The sequence below is a fragment of the Citrus sinensis genome, chromosome 7, assembly GCF_022201045.2.
Source record: "Citrus sinensis cultivar Valencia sweet orange chromosome 7, DVS_A1.0, whole genome shotgun sequence".
NCBI classification, from domain to species: Eukaryota; Viridiplantae; Streptophyta; class Magnoliopsida; order Sapindales; family Rutaceae; genus Citrus; species Citrus sinensis.
In genome coordinates, this window is record NC_068562.1 from 1,356,387 (window position 1) to 1,378,998 (window position 22,612).

At 31.5% G+C, this 22,612-nt stretch overlaps 2 protein-coding genes and 1 pseudogene across 2 annotated transcripts; all 3 read right to left on the bottom strand.

Moving 5' to 3' along the window:
• Positions 1-2,539: 2,539 nt before the first annotated feature.
• LOC102627311 (F-box/kelch-repeat protein At3g23880-like) lies at positions 2,540-3,640 on the bottom strand. The gene has a single exon (XM_006467096.2). The coding sequence runs from the start codon at positions 3,632-3,634 to the stop codon at positions 2,540-2,542; it is 1,095 nt and encodes a 364-aa protein (XP_006467159.1). The 5' UTR covers positions 3,635-3,640.
• A 6,147-nt stretch (positions 3,641-9,787) lies between these two features.
• LOC102618281 (cytokinin riboside 5'-monophosphate phosphoribohydrolase LOG7-like) lies at positions 9,788-18,771 on the bottom strand (annotated as a pseudogene).
• A 373-nt stretch (positions 18,772-19,144) lies between these two features.
• Positions 19,145-20,176, bottom strand: LOC107178205 (extensin-like). Its single transcript, XM_015533087.2, has one exon. The coding sequence runs from the start codon at positions 20,174-20,176 to the stop codon at positions 19,145-19,147; it is 1,032 nt and encodes a 343-aa protein (XP_015388573.2).
• Between the last annotated feature and the right edge of the window lie 2,436 nt (positions 20,177-22,612).

Here is a 22,612-nt window from a genome sequence, read left to right on the forward strand (position 1 = left end):
TTGGACATTGCACAAAAAAATATTGAATTTTTGTCAAGTTGCTGACCATAAAGGTGAAACAATTGGTAGGCAAATTGAAACATGCCTATTAGATTGGGGCATTGAGAGAGTTTTTACAGTAACGGTTGATAATGCTTCTTCTAATGATGGTGCTGTTTTTTATTTGTCAAAAGTTGTGAACAATTGGAATGGTGCAATCTTAAGGGGTCAAAATATGCATTTGAGGTGTAGTGCACATATATTAAACCTCATTGTGGTAGAGGGGTTAAAAGAGTATCATCAGTCGATTTCTAAAATTTGCAATGTTGTAAGATTTGTTAGATCTTCACCTTATAGTACACAAAAGTTTAAGGCATATGCAGAGCGAGAGAAAATTTCTTCAAATAAGTTGTTGTATCTAGATGTCGTAACTAGATGGAATTCCACTTTTTTCATGTTAGAGGCTGCTGAAAAGTATGAAAAAGTATTTGATCAGTTAGAGCTTCATGATGCACAATACATTCGTGAGTTTTGTTTAAACGAGCCAAAAACGTGTCCTTCTTCAATTGATTGGGAATATGCTCGTTATTTCATTAAATTCTTGAAGGTTTTTCATGATGCCACTTTGACATTTTCGGGTTCTTTATATGTGACATCCAATACTTTTTTGCACCAATTATGTTTGATTCATACACAATTGCAAGCTTGGAGTGATAGTAAGGATTTATTTTTGAAGACAATGGCTGAAAATATGAAAAAGAAGTATATAAGTATTGGGGAAATTATGAAACAGTCAACCCTTATTTGTTTGTTCCTATTTTGCTTGATCCTCGACATAAAGAACGGTTTTTGAGATATTGTTTTGTAGTGTTGTTTGGTGAATTTAAAGCTAATGAGTTGGTTGTTAAAGTGCGGAATAATTTACATAGTTTATATGAGGAATACAAATTGCTTTATGGTGATGATGTGGAAGTAATGAATATTGTCAATGATGAAAAAGAGTTAGAGGTTGATACTGAGATTGATGCTAGGCAAGTGTTTGATTCGGGTTATATGAGGATTTTAAAAGACAATACTTTTGTAGAGTGCAAAACAGAAGTGGATCTTTACTTGTTAGAATCATGTGAGAACCCAGAAAATGAGAGTTTTGATGTTTTGGATTGGTGGAAGATTAATTCTTCCAAATATCCAATTTTGTCTTATGTTGCTCAAGATATTTTGGCCATGCCTGTTTCCACTGTGGCATCTGAGTCAGCATTTAACACTGGTGGGCGTGTTCTTGATCCATATCGGTGCTCACTATCTACAAGGACGGTGAAGGCATTAATTTGCACACAAAATTGGCTACGTTCAAGTCCGATAAATCTTGATGAAGCAATAGATGAAATTGAACATATTGAGACAGGTAAAATGTAACAATTTAACTTTAATTTTATTTTTTTATTATTATTTGACTTTATATTGTTATTCTATTTTAAAAATTGACATTTTTCTTATCTTATACGTACATAGATTTTGGGAGCTGACAAGAATATATTTGATGAAGCTTGATGGCATTTGATGGGATATAAGGGTAAATATTTATTAATTCGTTTATTAATAAATTTTTTTATTTGTTATTTATGTCAATTATGTTTATTTTGTTTAGGTTAATGTACGAAACACAAATTGGAGATGGACGTTTTTCCTTTTGGTGTGTTTTATTTTGAGACTTTCAATGTATTGTTGTGGCTTTATTTGAACAATTAATTTTGGTGTGTTATATTTTAAAACTTTGAACGTATTATTGTAGTTTTATTTGAACAATTAATCTCGATATGTTATATTTTGAAATTTTGAATGTATTATTAAAACATATTCAATTTTAAATTTAATTGGTAGTAAAATTATTTTATATTAGATTTTTTTTAATTTCATTAGTTTATGGATTGGAGAGAACTAAAATTTTTAATTCGCAAATCAATTCACAAAATGATGGATTTGGATATGGATTGAGTTAAATCCGCATCCGATCCGCAGACATATAGATTGGATTTCGATTGAATTTAATTAATCCGTGGATTGGATTGGATTGAAAAATTATAATCCGCAAAATCATGGATTGGATATAGATTGATGTTCAATCCGTAAAATCCGATCCGCGAACACCCCTAATTGGGGTTATAGTTGGTACGGTTAAATAGATATTGTAGTCTGAATAAAAATATTAAATATCAATTCTTTTTTATTTATTGAATTTTTAATTACTATATTTATTTCAGATTTGCAAATTTATTTTGAATTTGCATAATAATAATAATAATAAATTCAATATAACAATAACATTTTAAATAATATTAATTGAAATAATATAATTTTCCCACCAAAAAATTTAAAAAATATTATGAAAATTCAATTAAAATTGAGTTTTTTATGACAGAGTTGTAACTTGTAAAGATTATCATAAGTTTCATGACAAATTGCAAATCTGTCATAAATGGGAGACAAGTAATTTCAAGAACCCTTTATGAAAATTTTCTCCCATCATCTATTACTAGTTTTCTTATTACATTTCCTCTTCTCAGAGTCTAATTAGACTCTCTTTTAAAATATTTACCGAAAACCATATGCCGGTAATTTCAAGATCCCTTATTTCTTCATATCTAGAATCATACAAGACTAGTCGATTGTCACTGGATTCTAAAAAAAATTCGCCATTTCTCCAAAATCCAAGTGGTTGATAGGCTTCCATAAAAGGTCCAAAACTCAAGTGTTTGGTCCAAAAACCCCCTTTCATCATCCATAAGCTAAAAGAATGTCCCGACTCTTCTGAGTATAGCAGAGAGAGACTACCATCGTATATTCCTATCCTCCAAGATGTCATCTCTGATTCATCATAAGTTGTTATTTGAGGAAAATTTGGTCCTTTTATTTCTTCGAACACCTCGTCACTCATGCTAAATGATAAAATACTTGCGTTGTAAGAATTATGTCCTGATGCCACCCAATAACAATATCCATTTAAGTAGACATTATCTGTGCTGTCAGACCCATAATAATGTCCCATTTGAAATAAGCCTTCCAGATCTCTCCACGAGTTAGTGCTGAAGTTGTAAATCGCAACTGGTAATAAATCATGAACCGATAGCCTTTTACCATCATACAAAGTCAGTATCAAAACCAACTTAAAATCATTAGTCGTCGGATCTAATCCAAGTCCAAAATTATAACAATAAATTGAAGTATTGCAAGGAAGACGGGCTTTGCGCTTTGTGACAATTCTGTATTCATTCATGGAAACATTCCATAGATATATGTTCTCATTTTCGAAAAAACAAAATATACCGTCACAAGGGCCAAGTGGATTATGATCCTTCATTTCAGCTTCAAGATCTTGAAAATGCAAGTCTGTCAGAGTCTTATCGGGTATTAAAAAGAAACAAGTAATTAGATCATTAAACGGATCCTTAACATCATAATTCTCATATGTAACGCGGACCATCAGACGCATATTGTCATCTCTATTAAGATGTTTGTAAATGAAATTAGGATCTTTCAGTAAACTAAACCAAGATTTGGAAACACACCTAAATCGCATTAGTGATTTCACAGGCAACCTTGACAGAGTCTCAACCAACAAATCATGAGACAATTCTCTATAGCCTGTCATCATCATCAGATCTCTCTGAGTTTTGTCCTAACCCAAATCAATGCCTTATCCTGTAAAAGAACAGATTCAATTTGCTGATGTGTAATCGGGAACATTTAATGTAATTCTTCGGGTATTAGCTATGAAAAAAAGTACGAATCAAGGTCAAAAGCAAAAAATAAATATTTAATAATGATATACATACCCAGATTTGTGCCTATAATTTAATCCATAGTTGGAAGCTAATGTGAAAAATAATTACCAAACGATAACCACCATGTCAAATCTTAATAACCAAGATTAATTAGAAATTGCAGAAAGACGAAATAATGAAGGGGAAATTGCAGAAATAATCATGGATGGGCATTAATTTCGCAACTAAGTTGACCGATTAAAGCTCATGTTCTGATTCAGATCCTGAACAAGCAAACAACAATTATCAATTGCATTTAACTGTAAAAATTCTATATGCACTCTAAAAAGTATTTTGGACACTCATAATTTTATAAAAATTTTATATTACAAACATACCCATAATGTAATTTACTAATAAGGACAATTTAGTATAAAGAAATAAAAAATTAATCTAGATAATTAGTGTTAAAAAAATTTATGTTTGTTAAGGGGTAAAAATGTTATTTTGTGCTATTATTGTAATTTATATTTGTAATTGTGTAACATATTGTGAATTTCTAATTATTTTTCTAAGTATTTGATTTTGTGTATTTTTGTGTGTTTATTTGGTAAAAATAATAATTTCATGCAATTTAAGGCTCCAAACAAATATATGGATGTTAAATTTAGATTCCGGAAGTTCGAGAAATTATGTCATTGTCGAGGAGGATCTGAGACTTTTGTTTTACCACAGTAAATGTGGTAATTGTAAAATTATAAGTTTTTATCATATTAGGTATTGTAATTGTTAGTTGAATGTGTTGGATGTGCTTGAGTGGAAGTTAGGTTTATGTTTTATTAGTGGAACAAATGTAAGGTTAAGATATAATTAGATTTATTTATTTATGTAGTGTGGATTTACCATGTATTAGTATAAATAGAGAAGAGGGGGGGGGGGGGGGGGGGGGGGGTACACACCTCTTCACACATTCTCTTCTTTTCTTTCCCCTCAAATTCTTCTTCTCATCTCTCTTTGTAATATATTTTCAGTCAATAAAATTAGTTTTATTTCAATTTTCAAATTTTTTTTTAATTATGTGTTTTTCAATTTTAATAATTTCCTTTATTTAAAAAATGTTTAGCTAAATACTCATTGTTAGGGGAAGGTGAAACTCTTAGTAAAAATATGGTTTAATCAAATTCTATTTTTAATTTTATATATTAAATTATTTTCTATTTAATTTTATCCATATTTTATATTTTGAAATTTTGATTTATTGTAGACAAACATGAGAGTTTGGCACAATGAATTCTTAATATCTTAGTATAAAGTATGATAAAATGGTATTTTGATTTATTGTAGACAAATTAAGCTTTGGCACATTAAGTTCTTAATCCATAATAAAATAATTTTAATTTATACAATTAATCTTTTGGAAAATAAAATAAAAATAAAAATAATTTGTTAAATTGTATTTATTACTAAGAGTGGATCCATAACCCTAACTAATTCAATTTCATAGTTTTCCTTAAACTAAATTGCATATTTTTAATTTTTATTTTTATTTTTTTGATAAACTTAAATAAACAAATTAAATCATTTATCTGTGGATCGACCTCGGACTCACTGAGTTATAATATAATAGGACACTCTTATACTTAGGAGTTAGAAATCACTTTTAAGTTGTGCCACTAGACAAACATATAATGCACATGTGCACCCATGCAATATGTAATGTAACTATAATATTTTAAAGGGAAATTATCCACCGTCCACATGTTTTTTTACCTTTTTTTAAAAATACACAAATCTTCTTTTTTTTTTGCAGCGATCCACCAGAAGTTAACATTTTTTTCATTGGTCCACTCTCGTTATAAAACCATTAGATCTTTGCTGACATCATAAGGGTAAAATTATCATTTCACAACGACACAGTGGTAGAAATGTGCAAAACAATATAACTTCAAGTGGAGTTCAGTAAAAAAAAAATTAAGAATTGTGTGTTTTTGAAAAAATACAAAAAAAATGTGGTAGGTGGATAATTTATCTTTTACATTTGAAGGCAAATGTAACACCCCAACCCGAACTCCGAGGGCAAATCTGACCACAACTCACATATGAATTTAAATAACTCTTTACAACCGATAAAATTCAAGCCTCAAATACAAAAGCGAACGGAATAACTTAAAAATTTAGTCAAACTATCTACCATCCTCAATTCAAATCCATCTTCTCACTCATCACGAATCAATCCTTACTTCTGGAAACTGAATCACAATAAACTATAATGAGTACAAGACCTAGTAAGCAAACTATTTTTTCTTATACCAAAATACATACATACTTATACATATTGCAAATGGATGATAAGTCATGATCTTTAGGAAATACTGTAAACAAATTCATAAAAATATCTTTATGTCGCTTTTAAACTTTCTCATTTTCTTTCAATGAAATACATATTCTGCAATTGTGGCACTTTGTGCTGTGCGTGACACTTTGCGGCGCTCTAGCCCTCAAGAGGTGGCCCCCACACAACTTCAAGAGGTGACCCCCAATCCAAAATCTTATAAAACAGAAATCTCATTTGCTAAAATCGACTTTCTCATTCATAGAAAACTTAATGCATTTTCATGCTCATGCCAATGAACCATCACACACACATATGCCCATGCACATAATCATGCCCAATAGATAACAACACATCACATAAACATAGGGATGGCAAAATCCGGATCCGGATCCGGATTAAATTTTTGACATCCAGATGCGGATAATATCCGCACGGATTGTGGGCGGATATTCCGAATATTCGGATCCGCATAATAATAAATTTAAATATAATTTTAAATTTAATAATTTACATAATAATATTAAATAAAATTCAATTATAATTTAAGAATCAACAATTTAACATCAATTCAACATAAATAACATACAACAACACCATAAATTCACAAATAATAATTTCACAATATAAATCAAACATAAAAAATAAAAAAAAATCTAAGGTAAACCGATTTATTACAATATTCTCTAATTATTATTATTAGTTTTTAACATATTTTTTAAAGTTAATGAAGATTATAGAGTTAATTATGCTTATACATTTAAATAAATAATTTAATTTATATATTTTTCAACTGAAATTTAATTAAATAAATAATTTAATTAAAAAACCTAAGGTAAACCAATTCATTACAATATTCTCTAATAATTATTATTATTAGTTTTTTTAACATATTGTTTAAAGCTAATGAAGATTAGAGAGTTAATTATGCTTATACATTTAAATAAATAATTTAATTTATATATTTTTCAATTGAAATTTAATTAAATAACTAATTTAATTATAAAAAATGCGGATCCGGATATCCGGTTTTCCGGATGCACTTGCATCCGCATTGTTTAACATGCGGATCCGGATTTTTCCGGATCCGGATCTTCCGGATCTTTGTGGATCCGGAGTTTATTGCCAATCCTACATAAACACAAGAGACACATAAATTCATATTGGTACATATCAAAATAGGCTTTTCACACAAGTCAGACATATATATTGTTTATTGTGATTCATTAAAAAGTCTAGTTTACTTTCCTCTTGGCACCATCATATAACAAATGCTTATTGATATTCTTGACCTAAAATCATCAATAAAATTCTCATAAGATATAACCAAGTCCCAATCATAAACTCTAATGTCCTCAAATATCTCATTTTAAACAGCTCCTAAACTCAACCTCAAATGTCCTCATTATTCAGCCCTCAAAACAGAACAGTTCATGCTCTTCGATTTTTAATAAATTATTCCCTTGTTGAAAAAATCTCAAATTTTACAGACCATACGCTGACATATTTAAAATTCATTGATAAAAAATTCATAACTTGATTCTTTCAAAAACTATTGAAAATAATTGACGTTTCAGACATCATCAATATTGTCGAACAGTTTTCTGTTTTGAACACACTTGCTTTAAAAATACAAACAAAATTTATTGCTTTATCATAAAATCATGAATATTTACATAATCATACTAGACATATATAAAACTCACTGATCCAAATTTCATAATTTTGCAAGAAGTCTAGCTATGGTAAAAATAATTTCGTAATTCACGCTATTCATTGAAATCATAAATTTCCAGGTTTTCATACTCGAATTTGAAAAATCGTAATTAATTGAAATCTTATCCAATTAACTTGAAACAAGTTTCAACACATTTTAGACGATGTCTTGTTTAACATATCCAAAAATCAGAATCAAAATCAATTTGTACAAATTACTATGATTTTCGGAATCTTTCTAATCAAATTTTCTCTCTAACTCAATAAAATTCTGCCATTTAATTTCATATTAGAGTGGCATATTTATTTTAAATCAATTATTAACCCCAATTATTGATTATTGTTTGCTAAAGGCCTGGGATAAATTGCTTATTGTTTAGACTCTGAAAAGAAAAAATCACTTATTTGTTGTTCAGATCTAAAAATAATAATATACATAATTTGCAGTACGGACAAGGATTACTGTACAATGAGTAGAGCTTTCGTGGAATCATAGTTAAACTAATATGAAAAGCATATAAGAAATTCTTGACTTGGGTGTTTTGGTGCTAAGAATGTATGAAAAAGAAACAAAGAGGAAGCTTTAAGGGTATGTCTGGAATTTTAAGAGTGTACACAGTAAAAGTTAATTGTTTTAAATATAATGGATGAGTGTCCTAAGTAAATAAGTGTTCAGAGTATTTTTTTAGAGTACAAATAGCTCCACCTTCTAGTGGAGAGAAAACAAAGCAAAGACTATGCTTTTGAAGTGAAAAAACTTGTAGTGAGCCGGGCTTATTAACTTAATGACACTTCCCTTTTAAATAATTCTTAGACAAGATGTGTAAAAATATTCATAGATATAAATAAGGGTCATTTTGGTAATACTGTCACTTTTAAAATAATTACTATTAATTGTGCCATAAAAATAATCAGCTGTTACGAAAAGCCGTTAAACATTTAGTAAAATTTATTTTTAAAAGTGTTATGAGTTTTAAAAACAACTGCATTTATTTGGTAAATCTTATTTTTAAATTATTGTGAGAACGTAAATAATTGAATTGGACATAATATTGAATAAAATTTATCTAAACATATACATATAATATTTTTATTGTGTACATATAATGATTGATAACTAAAATAAATATTTTATATTTTTATTTTTATTTTTATTTTGTTGTCTCAATTTAATTAGTAATAATAATAATGATCTTTTTAAAATTAATGATTTTATTACCTAATTAATAAAGATAATTTTATATTTTTATAATAAATATGAGAATATATATGGAATTGTATTAAATTCAAAAGCGCTTTTCAAAATTAGATTTTGAAAAGCTACTCCTTCCATTCTTTACAAAATCTACTATACAATGAAGTGATCTTATCAAAAGTAATTTTTAAAAAAATTTAACATACACAAAATTTTCTTTTACCTCTCCAAAATCACTTTTGAAGTTCTCTAAAGGAATCTCAAAATGGTTTTTAAGTCAAATTGCTGAACTGTAATTAATTGTATTGACGGCGTCCTAAGTAAAAATGTTAATACTCATACTTTAAAGAAATGATACGCCTTGAAGTAGAAGGCCTATCGAGCAAGGTAACTTTCGTTTCATGATTATGTAATGTCTTAGATTTTGTTGGGTTAAAACAAATACGCCTTCAACATGAAGGCATGTTTGTTGATGGTTTACCGTCCTGGCAGTCCCACTTTTGGATAAATACGAACATAGGAGTTAAATAGAACAGAGCCGTCATCTTATTTTTAAGTTAATTAACAATACGTAAGGACAAAAGCATCCTCAGTTTCTTATTTAAAGAGCCAAATCGTAATTTTAAAAAATTCTTCAAACGAAATTGTTCTTCGCTCTTCAATATTAAACAGTAAATTTTTGTTAATAATATTTTATTATTTTATATATCAAGAGAATATCTATAACTACATTATTCAAAAATTATGGAGGGTTATTAAATTTAGTAAAAAGTAATTTAATTAAAATAATATAAACTTGTTTCTATTTAAAAAAAATTAGTCAAAAACTTACTCTCACTCATATAGGTAAGAATAAAATTATATGAGTATTTTAATTATACTCTACATTCTTCTCTCCATTGGATTTTCTCCCTCTTTCTTTCTAAATCAAGTTTAACAAAAGTTGAAAAAGGAGAAACCCTAGCTAGCTTATTTAATGACATTCAAAAGACTTAAATAAAACATAAACATATTATTTCTGGTACTAGCTCCCAAGTCCTAAGGAGTAAGGAGTGGTCTCAGTCTTCAAATCAGACGAACGTACTGGCTTCGGCCTTTTCAGCATCCCACTCGGCCTTCGCAACAACCCCATCGTGCGAAGGCTCATAGTCCTCAAGTTTTTGGACAAGTTCTTTAGCATTGGAAGCAGAGACCATTATGATCGCTGAGAAGGGTAAATGAAGCCTTCATCAATAGATTTGTCGATAAACTTCAGAATATGGTCGTAATATCCTTCCACATTCATCAAACCCACAGGCTTGTTGTGGACTCCTAGCTGGGACCATGTGGTCACTTCAAATAACTTTTCTAGAGTTCCAAATCCGCCTGATTATTATTTAAAAAAAACACACACACACACAATCAATAAAAAGTTACAAAGAAATAATAGTCAAAAAATAATAAAATTATTATGCTTCATGTTAGAATAGGAGAAAGAGAGAGACCCGGCAAGACAATAAAACAGTCGGCATAGCGAGCCATCTCAGCTTTCCTTTGGTGCATGTGGTCAACTGGTTTGACCTCCCCAAGTGTTACTCCAGTGAGCTGCTTAGCAAGTACAAGGCACATACATATATTAAATTGAAAACGAAACTCGTGCTAATTTGATTCCAAAAGGGAAGGAGTTAGGTAGATGACCTCATTTCATACCTCTTTTTTCATAAGGGCTCTGGGAATGATTCTGTGAATATAAATTAACAAAACGAAAAAGAAAAAGGAAACAAATTTATTATTAAAACGATAAAATCAAACAGCTTGATTAATTTGCGAAGACTATAAGTAGCCAGGTACCCTAACACATGTCTGCGACCACGATGAACCTCTTCCGAAATCAAACCCATCAAGCCAACATTTCCTCCTCCATAAACAAGATCCAATCCCTTGGAAACCTTCATAAAAGAATTTAACATTTAGATGAGGAAAAACTCAAAACTTGAAGAAACAATTCGTTCAAGCTATAAAGAACTTGATAATAAAAAATAAAAATTATTACGAGTAGAGAAAAAATTTAAAGGGGCACCAGTTCATTGCCGAGGTCAATGGCAGCCTTACGGTAGCAATATTTGTAGTCAGGACTGCTTCCGCAGAAAACACAGACTCTTTTGAATCTTGACTTGGCCTCTTTCTTCTCCTCCATCAATCTCTATCAATTTCACTCTCAGTTTGTTATTCTTATCTTTGTTAAAGGACAAGTAAACCAAAGCGAAGGGCAGTATTTATAAGGAAAGGAAACAACGGAAACTCGGAAACTATTTCCCCGACCCCGAATGTTTCGTGAATTATCAATTTTTCCCAGCCTACGCATTACAAAAACAAATTGAAAAAAATAATTTCTACGCAAAATTTTCCTCCTCCAAAGCTGTTATTAGAATTATTGCTCTTTAAGTTACTTATGTCCTTGATATTTGTAAATTGTTAGAGAACTCCATAGATACAAAAATTCTGGTGAAATAGAATTTGAAGCGGTAACAGTCATTAAATGACTGCGTTAGAATTAGGTTATTTTTTGCCACCCCCATAAGAATCGACAAATGTTACAGTACACCCTAATCTTTCGACAACTACCACCGCGCACCCATTCCGTTAGAAAATACCGTTAACCTTAACGATTTTGTCAGATATTTGCTGAAATCACCATGATGCCCCCATATAAATTGAATTGAATGTGTAAAAACAATCTTAAATGTAAACTGAAGATAATTACAATTAAATTAAATTAAAGCTATTTTAAGAAAGAAATTAAATTAAAACTAAAATTAATTGGACATTATTAGTTATGGAACCAAAACCCAGAAGACATCTCCAACTTCAAGCTCCAGCATCATGGCATTTCCTAGAATTTATAGCAATAACCAAATATTTGCTTTGAAAGCACCACAAACAACAACATAAACTTCCAATTTCATAGCACAATCAAAATAATTTATATATCAAACAAATTGTCTAATACCCAAACCTAACAACTAATAAACAAAACATGGAAACCCTAAAATGTTAGGGTTGTGATTTTGTAGTTGCTGGTCACCCTCGTTGGCACCGCGTCAGTCAACAGCAACCCGTGACTCTTTGAATAGCCAGAAGCCTCTCGATCTCGCGTCACGGTCCTGCCACTTGTTTCCACCCAGAAATGGGCATTCGCTGTGGTAATGCAATTGGTTATGTGACCTTTTGTAACATCGATGGAAGGGAAAAGCTAACAAACCTTGTTGTGGAGTGTGAATGGAGAAGGAGAGAAAATGAGCACTTGTTGCGGAGTGTCAATGGAGGAGAGAAGATGGAGCGAGAATGGAGTCATGGAGAAGGAAGAGAAAAAACATTTTTTTTTCCTTTTTCCTTTATTCATCCCTATAACTTTACTATTCTACCCTTGTAACAGTTAAGTTAATGGTGATTTCTAACGAAATCGGTGCGTGGTGATAGTTGTTGAAAGATTAGGGTGCATAATAACATTTGTCAATTCTTATGGGAATGGCGAAAAATAACCCATAATTATATTATAAATTTTGAAAAATAGAAAATTATCTGTAGACACCACAAATGGTGAAGTGAGAAGTCAAGAAAAATTGTGAATTCACTATTGAAAAGGAAACAATCACACATAGAATTGATTTTGGACTAATAATAGAAATTTAATAGGTCTATGGTCTTCTATAACTATGCTTGATATAACTGAATTAAAATTTTACTATACACTATTTACTTTCTACATAGTAAGATTAGGCATTGATCTTGGAGCAAATCGGAACTTTTGCCTATTCCTTAGTGTCTATTTGGTATAGTTTATGTAATCGTTATAAGTGCTTATTTAATTTCATAATTTAATTTTAAAATTTTTGTTGTTTAATTTTTTTTAGTAGAACGTTTAAAGATTAAATAAGTTATTTTGTCTCTACTAATAAAAACTCAAATTTTTTACCTTTGGCACTAAAGATTGAAAAACAATTTTAAACGTTAAATTATCTAAAATATCATTTACTAATTTGACAATCTTATTTTATTTTTTTATAACATAATTTCAAAATTTTGCATGTTAAAGAAATTTTATTACTTTTAATAAAAGCTCTCATTGATAATTAAACAACTAATTTTTTAAGATAAAATATCTACTTCTAAAAATTTTACTAATAAAAACTCTATTTAAATTAATTTTATTTAAAAAGTTATACCAAATAAAGCATTAAATCGACAAATGATGCACATCAGAAAGGGAAAACAATTCCGTAACTTCCCGGCCTATGTAACGTCATGGTTAAAAATGACACCAACTTGTAATATATTGTCCCCTCTACCATTTCTTAGAACGTTGGTGGCAGGCTCTAAATTCTAATGGCACAAAATTAAATGGCAAACTTACGTGATCATCACTTTTAAGAGGTGTACGTGCCTCCATGGCATCTTTTTATTTTCTATGATTACCCTATATTGGGAAACGGACTACCACAAGCAATGCAAATTAGCAGAAACAAAACTTTTTTTCTTTTTATGTGATTAAAATAGGATGTGCATCATAAATAAATAGGTAGAAAAATAAATCAATAAATCCAAAGAAAAAACCAACCACAAGAGATAAAGATTTTACGTGAAAAACTCAAAGCAGAAAAAACCACGAGACCGAAGTCCAATATAATGTTCCATTATATTAATAGGATTACAACACAAATTCTTTTCTAGATAATACTAGAGGCTATCAACAACAAAAATCTCAATATTTTTGGCTTTCAGTAATAACCTAATATATGTTTCTCTAATAAGTGGGTATCTCAAATAATAGCCAAAAAGATGATGGAATAAAAATCAAGACCAGTAAAATTGTAGAGAGCGATACTAGGAACTTACCCTCAAAATTTAAGAGAAAGCAAAATTAATTTCGCCTTCCAATAACCCAATTAAAGATTAAAATCTTGCCCAAAATAGTCTCAAGATCTAATAGTTTATAAAGAGAATATAGTATTTCGATTTAGAACTTAGTAGCTATCCTAGTAAAAAGATAATTTTAGATAGATATTGTATAGATTGTAACATTGAAGGTAATTTTAAATACGATCTACATACAAAAAATTCTCAACTAAATAGTTCAATACAGTTGATAGTTAATTTAGATAGAAACTTGAAATCAAAATTAGATAACATTAATAAAAATTTTAAGATAGTCTTAGATAGTTTAAGGAAAAATAGAGCAATTCTCAAGAATTTAGAAGAAAAATTAGATTTCATAAAAGATCAAAGTATAGTAAAATTAGATGAAATTCAAAGAATAGAAGAAGAAAGGTTAAAATTAAAGCAATTAGAAAATACCAAGAATCCAGAAGTAATATCAACCTCGAAATTAGAAGATCTAATAGGAAGATTTGAAAAAATTAAAATCAAACACAGATATAATAAGCCTTCAACCTAGAAAACTAAAGTGAATAGATATTATTGATGCATAAAGGCAAGCAAATAGTCAATAGTGGTAAATTAAAAGGTAATTATTTAAAAAAGAATATTCACTAGCAAGAAGGAAGATGAGGATGTTAAAATAGAAAGCTTTATAAATTTAGATGAACATATAGAAAGGTTTAGATACAATAAATTAGATTTAATCAATCCAAATAAAGAAAATTTATTTGGCAAATCTGTACTATATCAAAATTATAATGAAAGATATGTGTCACGTATACATGAGGATCAAATGATCAAATTAGATTTAATAGATAAGTATTCCTATAATTAGATTAGAGATAAGGACCTCAAACAAGCCCATTTAAGATTAGTTATAATAAGAGTAAAAAGATTACATAGAGAAACTTTAGGTGTAAAAGCTATGATTTATCTTTATAATAATCGGTTTACAAATATAGAACAAGGACTTTTAGGAAGTATAGAACTAGATATGAATAATAAGAGAGAAATAGTATATTTTATCACAGACTATTTACTAAAAGCTAATACTTTTTTACAAGGATTTAAGAATAGGAATAAAAAGTGAGGAATAGGAATAAAAACTAGGGGTTACCATATAAAGAGGAATGAAGACAATTTATTAATTTGCACAAGATTAAGAAGATTTAGTGAAAATAGCACAACTAAACACAAATTAAATAATAATCAAATAACAAGCATTCTAGAAACTAAAGGAATTAAGGCTATCTGAGCAAAAGGTTTCTCAGCAGAAACTAATGCAAGACTTGGTTGGAAATTAGACAATTTATAGAGAAACTAATTTTAATACCAGAAGATAATGTAATTTACTGTAATAATAGTGGTTCAATACATTTAAGATTCAGGAATTATTACCAAGCAGGCACAACTAGTGTTAACATCTTTATGTCTATAGTATTGATTTTGATGATAACAAACTTTATATATTTTTTATTAAAAATGTTGGAGTTTTCATTAATAAATAATTTTTTAAAAGCTGTATAATATTTCTAAATATGTTCATGAAATATAGATAATCGTTAAACTTTAATCGGAAAATCATTTCCTGGGAAATTCTGTTAAAATTGTGATTCTAGAAGTAAACGGCGAACTGTTAATAGTTAAATGGTTAACCAATAATTTCCAGAGAGGCATAAATCCTTGATCTTGAACCAATTAGCAAAAATGGTTAAGGCTAGTCTATTTTGTAGGATTCTGAAAATAAACGGCGAACTGTTTATATGAAACGGCTAACCGATAATTTCTAAAATGGAATTTTATGCTAATCTTGAATCGTTTAACAAAAACGGATAAGCTCATCTTGTTTTGCAGGTTACTAAAAATAACCAGCGAACTGTTAACTGCAAATGGCTAACCGATAATTTTCAAAATAAAATTTCATACTAACCTTGAACTGTTTAGCAAAAATGGATAGCCAAAATTTGTTTTGCAAGTCTCTGGAAATTAACGGCGAACCGATAGTGGAAGACACTTAAAAAGCAGTCTTATGATTTTTGTAAAAAGGTTATATATACTCCACAACAACATAGAAACCAAAAATACAGAAAGAAAAAGTCTAAGAAATATTTTAAACACTATAACTACAGTAACAAGAGAAAAATCTTTAGGAAAAGCCAAACGTATAAGAAAGGGAAAAAGGATAATAAGTATGTTAAAAAGTCTAGCAAGAAGATATGCACTTGTTTCATTTGCGGAGATCCAAAACATCTCGCAAATGATTATCCTAACAAAAGAAATGACCATTTCAAAGAATGTGTCAATCGTTTACATAACTTAGAAGAAGATTTGGTAAGCATAACTAGTGATGACAGTGACGCTTATGGTATAATCAACAATTATGAAATTTTTAAAATAGAAGATTTAGAAGATATAAATTTAGAATCTAATTATGAAGAGTCTACCGATTTTGATAATGAAGATTATATTTTAATGAATATAGATCTAGAAGGATTAGACCTATAACAACTATATGAAAAGGTATAATGTCAACATGAATTTGTACGTAGACAAGGATCCAATAAAATTAGATGTAATATATGTAAACTTTTTCTTGTATAGAACTTAGATATAAGTATAAGAATTGTAAGATAGAGGATTGTAAATTTTGTTTAATTAAGATTTATAAAAATCAACCGATAGAAAATACAAGAAGCTAGGAGCACTTTAGAAACACAAAATTTAGAAATAGAGAGATTAAAATTAGAGATAGAAAGGTTAAAATTTTAATTAGAAAGACATGGGAATTTGAATTTACACAAAGAATTCAAACATGGGAATTTGAATTTACACAAAGAATTCATAAGTTAGAACACAACCAAAATAAACAGAAAGATAAACAGATTATTGAGCAAAAGATGAATATTTGGACAAATTTCTAAATCAACATTCTAAGACATTTGATGATCAACAGCTTCTCAATAAATGTTCATTTTTTATACCTCAGACTGCCTTAAAGTATTATTAGTAAGACTAAATTTAGGAATGGCAATAGAATTATTAGTCAAGATAGATACATGAAGTAGCAAGTCTCATATAGATATTAATTTAGCCCCAACAAATTGTTTGCAAATGTTGTCCCAACCAATATTTACTAAACAAATGGATGGAACTAGATTAAGGTATGGTAACTATATTAGAAATGCACGGATAAGTTTTTGCGCAATAGAAAATGCATTTGATGAATATTATCCCTTACCTCAAGCACGGGTTAATTCAATCAATCATAAATATAAATTCGTCTTATGACTAAATCTTATATGCAGTAAATGTAGTATATTAATCAATAGTAATTATATTTCATTCTTTAAACGAACAGCTGTCACCCTAACTGATTTATGTCTTTCTCTTTTTCCACAATATCAACATGTTCAATCAGAGTTGCATGCAGAATTGCGATTCAAGGAAGAAGCATATTATGAATTTCAAGCATAACAATCCAATTTCGTCAAGGGATCTAACACCATTAGGTGACGACTTTTTTTTTTATTCTATGGGGGGTTAGGCGGGACCCATACCTATCATTAAGAACAGATAAAGAAAATACATTTGGAGGGAGACATAAACCAAAACCTCTAATCAAGAAAAATAAAAATAATAGTAAACGAAATGATCTAGGCATAGCCTAACATAAGAAAAAAATGACTAATGCAGACGGTGATAATATCTCTTACGATACTTGTGGCCAGCAAGTAATTTAATGCATTTTTTTGAATGACTAACAATGCTAAAATCAGGGCTAGAGTCAATTCTCTCAGAATTCTCAGGAGCAGACAGGAAATGATCATTATTCGCCAAGTGATCGTCAGAACAATCATCATTATCAGTATGAGAATTGTAAAGCCTAAAATCTGTGTTGGATGATCGATGAAGATGTGTATTATACTCACCTGGTTCTCGGATCCTAGAATCATGAGTCGTGACATCCTAGCCAACCGACTCCTGAATGGAAGTAGAGTATGTAGCGTTAGCTCGGCTCTCCGTAGGACCGATCGGAGACCCCCCATCTGCAATCTGCTTAGTGATGGACGGGTCAGGTCGTGGAGTGTCCAAGGGTTAAGGAGTATCTGACGGCAGAACTTCTGACTTTTTATTATCTATTATGGTTTGCCAATTCCTATTGGGCTGCTGGGGACGGAGTCCCGGATTAGCCACGTAACACGTCTCAATGGAATGGCCAAGGTGCTTGCAAGAAGCACAGTACATTGGGATTTTCTCAAAATTTACACTCTGCCAAAACCCAGAATCTCCCACACCGATTCGTATCCATTGCAACGGCGGTTGAGTGACATCATACTCCACTAACACCCTAGCTACAGAAGGGCGAGCTAAAGAGGCAGTAGCTTGGTCAATTCGCAATGGTTTACCAATAGCTGATGTAATAGAAATTAATGCTTCCTTACAGTGCATGAAATGGACAGACGAGTAAGGAAATGAAATCCAAACTGGCACTATAGAGGACTCCTCGGAACATCGAAAATTGGTGGTCTATTTAAAAATTCTCATGGCACTCCCATTGATGTACCATGTTTGCCTAACCCATAGGCAGGAGTAGTCCTCCTCAACATCCAATTGAATTAACACATGTTGAGTATCTAAAAGGGCCACCTTGGAAGTTCCCTTCAATCTCAATGTATTAAAAAATTTACGAATTAATTCTATACTACGTCTATTGTAGGAAAATTTACCTACCAATGTCAGCTTGAAAGGAATGGCCATCGCTTGAATTTCCGCAGTAGAAAATTACACGTTAGGCTCTCCCTCGAATGAAGTAACGGTCTTGATCGGAATCGTCGAGTTGGATGGGCCGTTCATAATATCTACCAAAGATTTTTTAGTGGGTTTATTTTGATTTAGATTGGGGATGGATTTCAAAACCGAGGCGTAGGAGGGTGTGGACGTGGACTGAGTGGTATTTTGGATTAACGGATCATTTTGGAGGTTATTTAATAAAACTGTGGAGGGCATTCGATTTGGCTGGGTGTTGGGATTTATTTCCGAAATGGGTTGGGCTTGGGTTTGACTAGTGGGAAAAGCTAGTGGGGCATGGGAAGTGCTAGTGGGAGACACACATGGGGAACACAATTCTTGAGTTGCCGAAAGTGTTCCATGGGCATGGAAATTACCACCCGTGTGCAGACTTTTGAGCTGGAGTTGGTTGGATGTTTGCTGACTTTGGCTGGGTTCGATGATGGTTGTATGCAGTTAGCTTTTGGTTGACAGCTGCAGCTGGCCGTGAGCACTGTTCTGAGTGCTTGCTTGTGATTTGCATGTGGTTTTTTGTCGTGTGGGAGTTGTTTGTGTAGGTGGTGATTGTGGCTGGCTGGTGGTTGTAGCTTGAACTGAATCTTGAGGCAATTGGCCATGCAGTACGGGCTGGTTTTGATGGTGTATAGCGGTTGTGACAGCAGGGTAATCTCCCGAATGGTGTGTGGCTTGTGTTGGCTGTGGGCTGGAGGCTGGTGGCTGGTTGTTTTGAGGTGAAAATCCATTCACCAAATCTAGTGTGACAGCAGGATGCTCTCTCGAATGGTGTGTGGCTTGTGTTGGTTGCGGGCTGGAGGCTGGAGGCTGGTTGGCTTGAGATGAAAGCTTGGAGATGGCTGTTGGAGGGGTGAGGATGGCGGTTGGAGATGGCTGCTGGAGGGATGACGATGGCGGTGTGTTTGCGGAAGTTGGGGGCTGTTGGGCTAGCGTTTGACTCTTGTATTTTGATCGAGTTTGCCTTTGGGATCTCCTAAGAAATGGAGGTTCATTTCTAGAAGTGGGAGGAGGAGCCGGTGGTGGATGGTTGCCATTTTCGTCGGCCGGCGAGGTGAGAATCAGCTTGTCTAGAGCAAAGCTTTCTTCCCCATCTTCAAGAGAATGGAGAGGAGATTTTGCTATCTCACGGCAGCATTCATGGTCATTGATGTCAGCAGTGATTGCCATTTCTTTTTGTTCACTTACGGCATTAGATGTGAGTGAAGGTTGCTGAAGTTTCGAGAGGATAGCGGCAGTGGACGTTGTTGGTTGGTTTGCATGGGGTTGGGTTTGAGATGGAGGGTCTGTATGAGAGTGGTTTGGTTTGATTCGCGGTGATGGCAATTGGACATCCGGAGGTGGTTCGTTAGTGAATTTTGGGGGTCGTCTAAATGATTTCTTATGAGGATTCAAACTCCTGATAATTCGTTCTTCGGCGGAGAGGGTGTGGACCGGTGATGGCTTGCTGCCATCACCGGCGGCCAGAGAGGCCATAAAGGCCGCTTAAGGCTTTTGAGGGGGAGAGGGGGGAGACATGCGGAGAGGAGTTTCACATTAGGTGACGACTTGGAAGGCTCCAGCATTCTTTAGATTTGCACTAATAATTTTTTAACTAAACAAATTAGACATTAGAGAAGCAGAGTAATAGCAAAGAAATTCGAGATTAGAGAATTTATTGATCATCCAAAACTGATCCTTGAAGACTTTAACTAAAAAAATATATTCTCGTCAGAATATACCTGAAGTTCTTTTTTTGTCCAGGACCACAAACAATCAACTTATAAATTTCTACCGTGAACAATATAAAGAAGATGTCAAGGCTTACAAAACTCTCATGGAAGATCAATCAAGCGAAGAAAAAGAAGAAAATGATGGTAGAGATTACCACAACAATTTAAATGATGTTGAGGCCCACAACCTTGACAACATGATAGAAGCATGACTTAGCACTGGTCCACTCTCAGTTGTCACCCTTCACTCACTTCTTTTTTTAAAGCATAACTTAAAAAAAAATTGTGGTGATAATTCTACTAACACTTCTTTTAGTCACGTGAAGCATTTTTGTCCACACACGTAGAAAGTAAAAGATAAGAAAGCAGTAGAAGATAAGGATAAGTAGCTAGGAAGAACTCTATAAATAAAAAGAATCGCCTCTTTTCTTGATCATATATCAAGTAATCACAAATCACCTCATCAAAAATCATGTAGCCAACTTCAGTCTTGATTCGTGAAAGCTGTTAAGCTCTTATTCAATTTCCTATTGTATTTTTAGAAGATATTTCGAGTAAGTAAATTATTCAACATGTATTGTAGCTAAGTTACTTAGTTCTTCTCTAATAGAGAAACCTAATCTTTTGTAAGTTTCTATATGTTTACAAACGAACAAGCTTTATGTTGCAAATCTTTCATTATTAATCAAGTTTCTTTTTATTTGCTAATAACGAATGTTTTCTATCTGTGAAGAATTAAATCAAACTCTAGAGAAAGACTTAGGTTTCTAGAAAAACATAAAGCCTTGAAAAAGGACATATGAGTGCCCACTTTTACTCCTAAAGTACCATTTTAGCCAAAGGATAGGCGTTTTAAAGAAGAAGGGAGACTTTGTGTTCGAATTTCCTTGCCTTTGGAAAGGAAAAAGTTTTTTTTTGAAAAAAAATTGGTTTTAATTGAAAGGTATTGATTTTATACTCTGAACTTTTAGGAAACAATTCTTAGAAATTCTCATAAAAGAAAATTAATTTTGGCTAGTATTTGTGATAAAATAATTTGTTATCCAATTAATTCGACAAAAGTTTATAAAAGAATCAGGGAGTATCTACTAGAGAATAACATTTGTATATAAGAATTTTTTTTCAAAAATGAACTTGCATGCCTTTAGATAATTACACTTGCTTTACTTTAAAAAAGTATTATATTGAAGCATTTAGTGAGTATATCAAATAAGTTGATAATCTAGGAAGACTAGATATAATAGAAGTCATATAAACTGTAATATTAAAATTAGAATTATAATTAATACGAGAATAGAAGTAGCATTTAATCAAGGATATGATATAGGAGTAGGAAATATCAATCCATAATGGATTAATATAGAAGAAACTATAATTATAAATATTATGTACGGTCTGTTTCTAGCATTATTTACATTCCACTATTCTCAACTTAGTAGATGCAAGTTAGTAAAAATATTAGATTATCTTAAAAATAATCATAGAGTAATACCTAAAAAAATTCCAATTATTGAAATCCAAATTCAAGTAGACAAGGGTCTACTAGGAGAAGTTTAGAAGTATAGGTCACTGAAGCTAATTAAACGTTTTACAATTTCTTAGAAGATTTAGCAAATCTAGCAAAAAGATCCTTTTTGTACTAGGTTTTGTGTGAATATCAGTATTGGAAGCAGAAACGTCTCACATACGTTTCTAAGTGAATCTTTAAACATTAAAAAGGTAGATATCGTGTGATCATTCAAAGGGACGGATTTTGTGGAGCATATGACGGGGTGAAAAAAAAGAAAGAACCTTCAGATCAGAAACCATGTTGGGGGGGGGGCTTACGTTTCGAACGCCTATTAAAACTCGGGTTCAATTTCCTGACATCAATTGAACCCACTACCCACACTTTGCAAGAAAAGCCATGTCAGAGGCGACAGCATTCCAATTTCTCCATTGTGGTCTTATTAGTACTATAATTTGTCTCTTTTCCCCAGCTTTGTGAGTGGAACCGTGCCAATGCTCCAAAACTCATGTTGCTGTTATTCTTTCACACCAATCACCAATGCTTGTGATCATTATTAACTCATTGTCCTTCTCAAAAAAAAAAAATTATTTACTCATTGTCCTCTAGCTTCTGCTTTTACCCTCCCATTGGTCTTATAACCCTCATATATGCACCTGAGCCTCTCCCATTTTCTTGTGTTTTCTTTTTAAG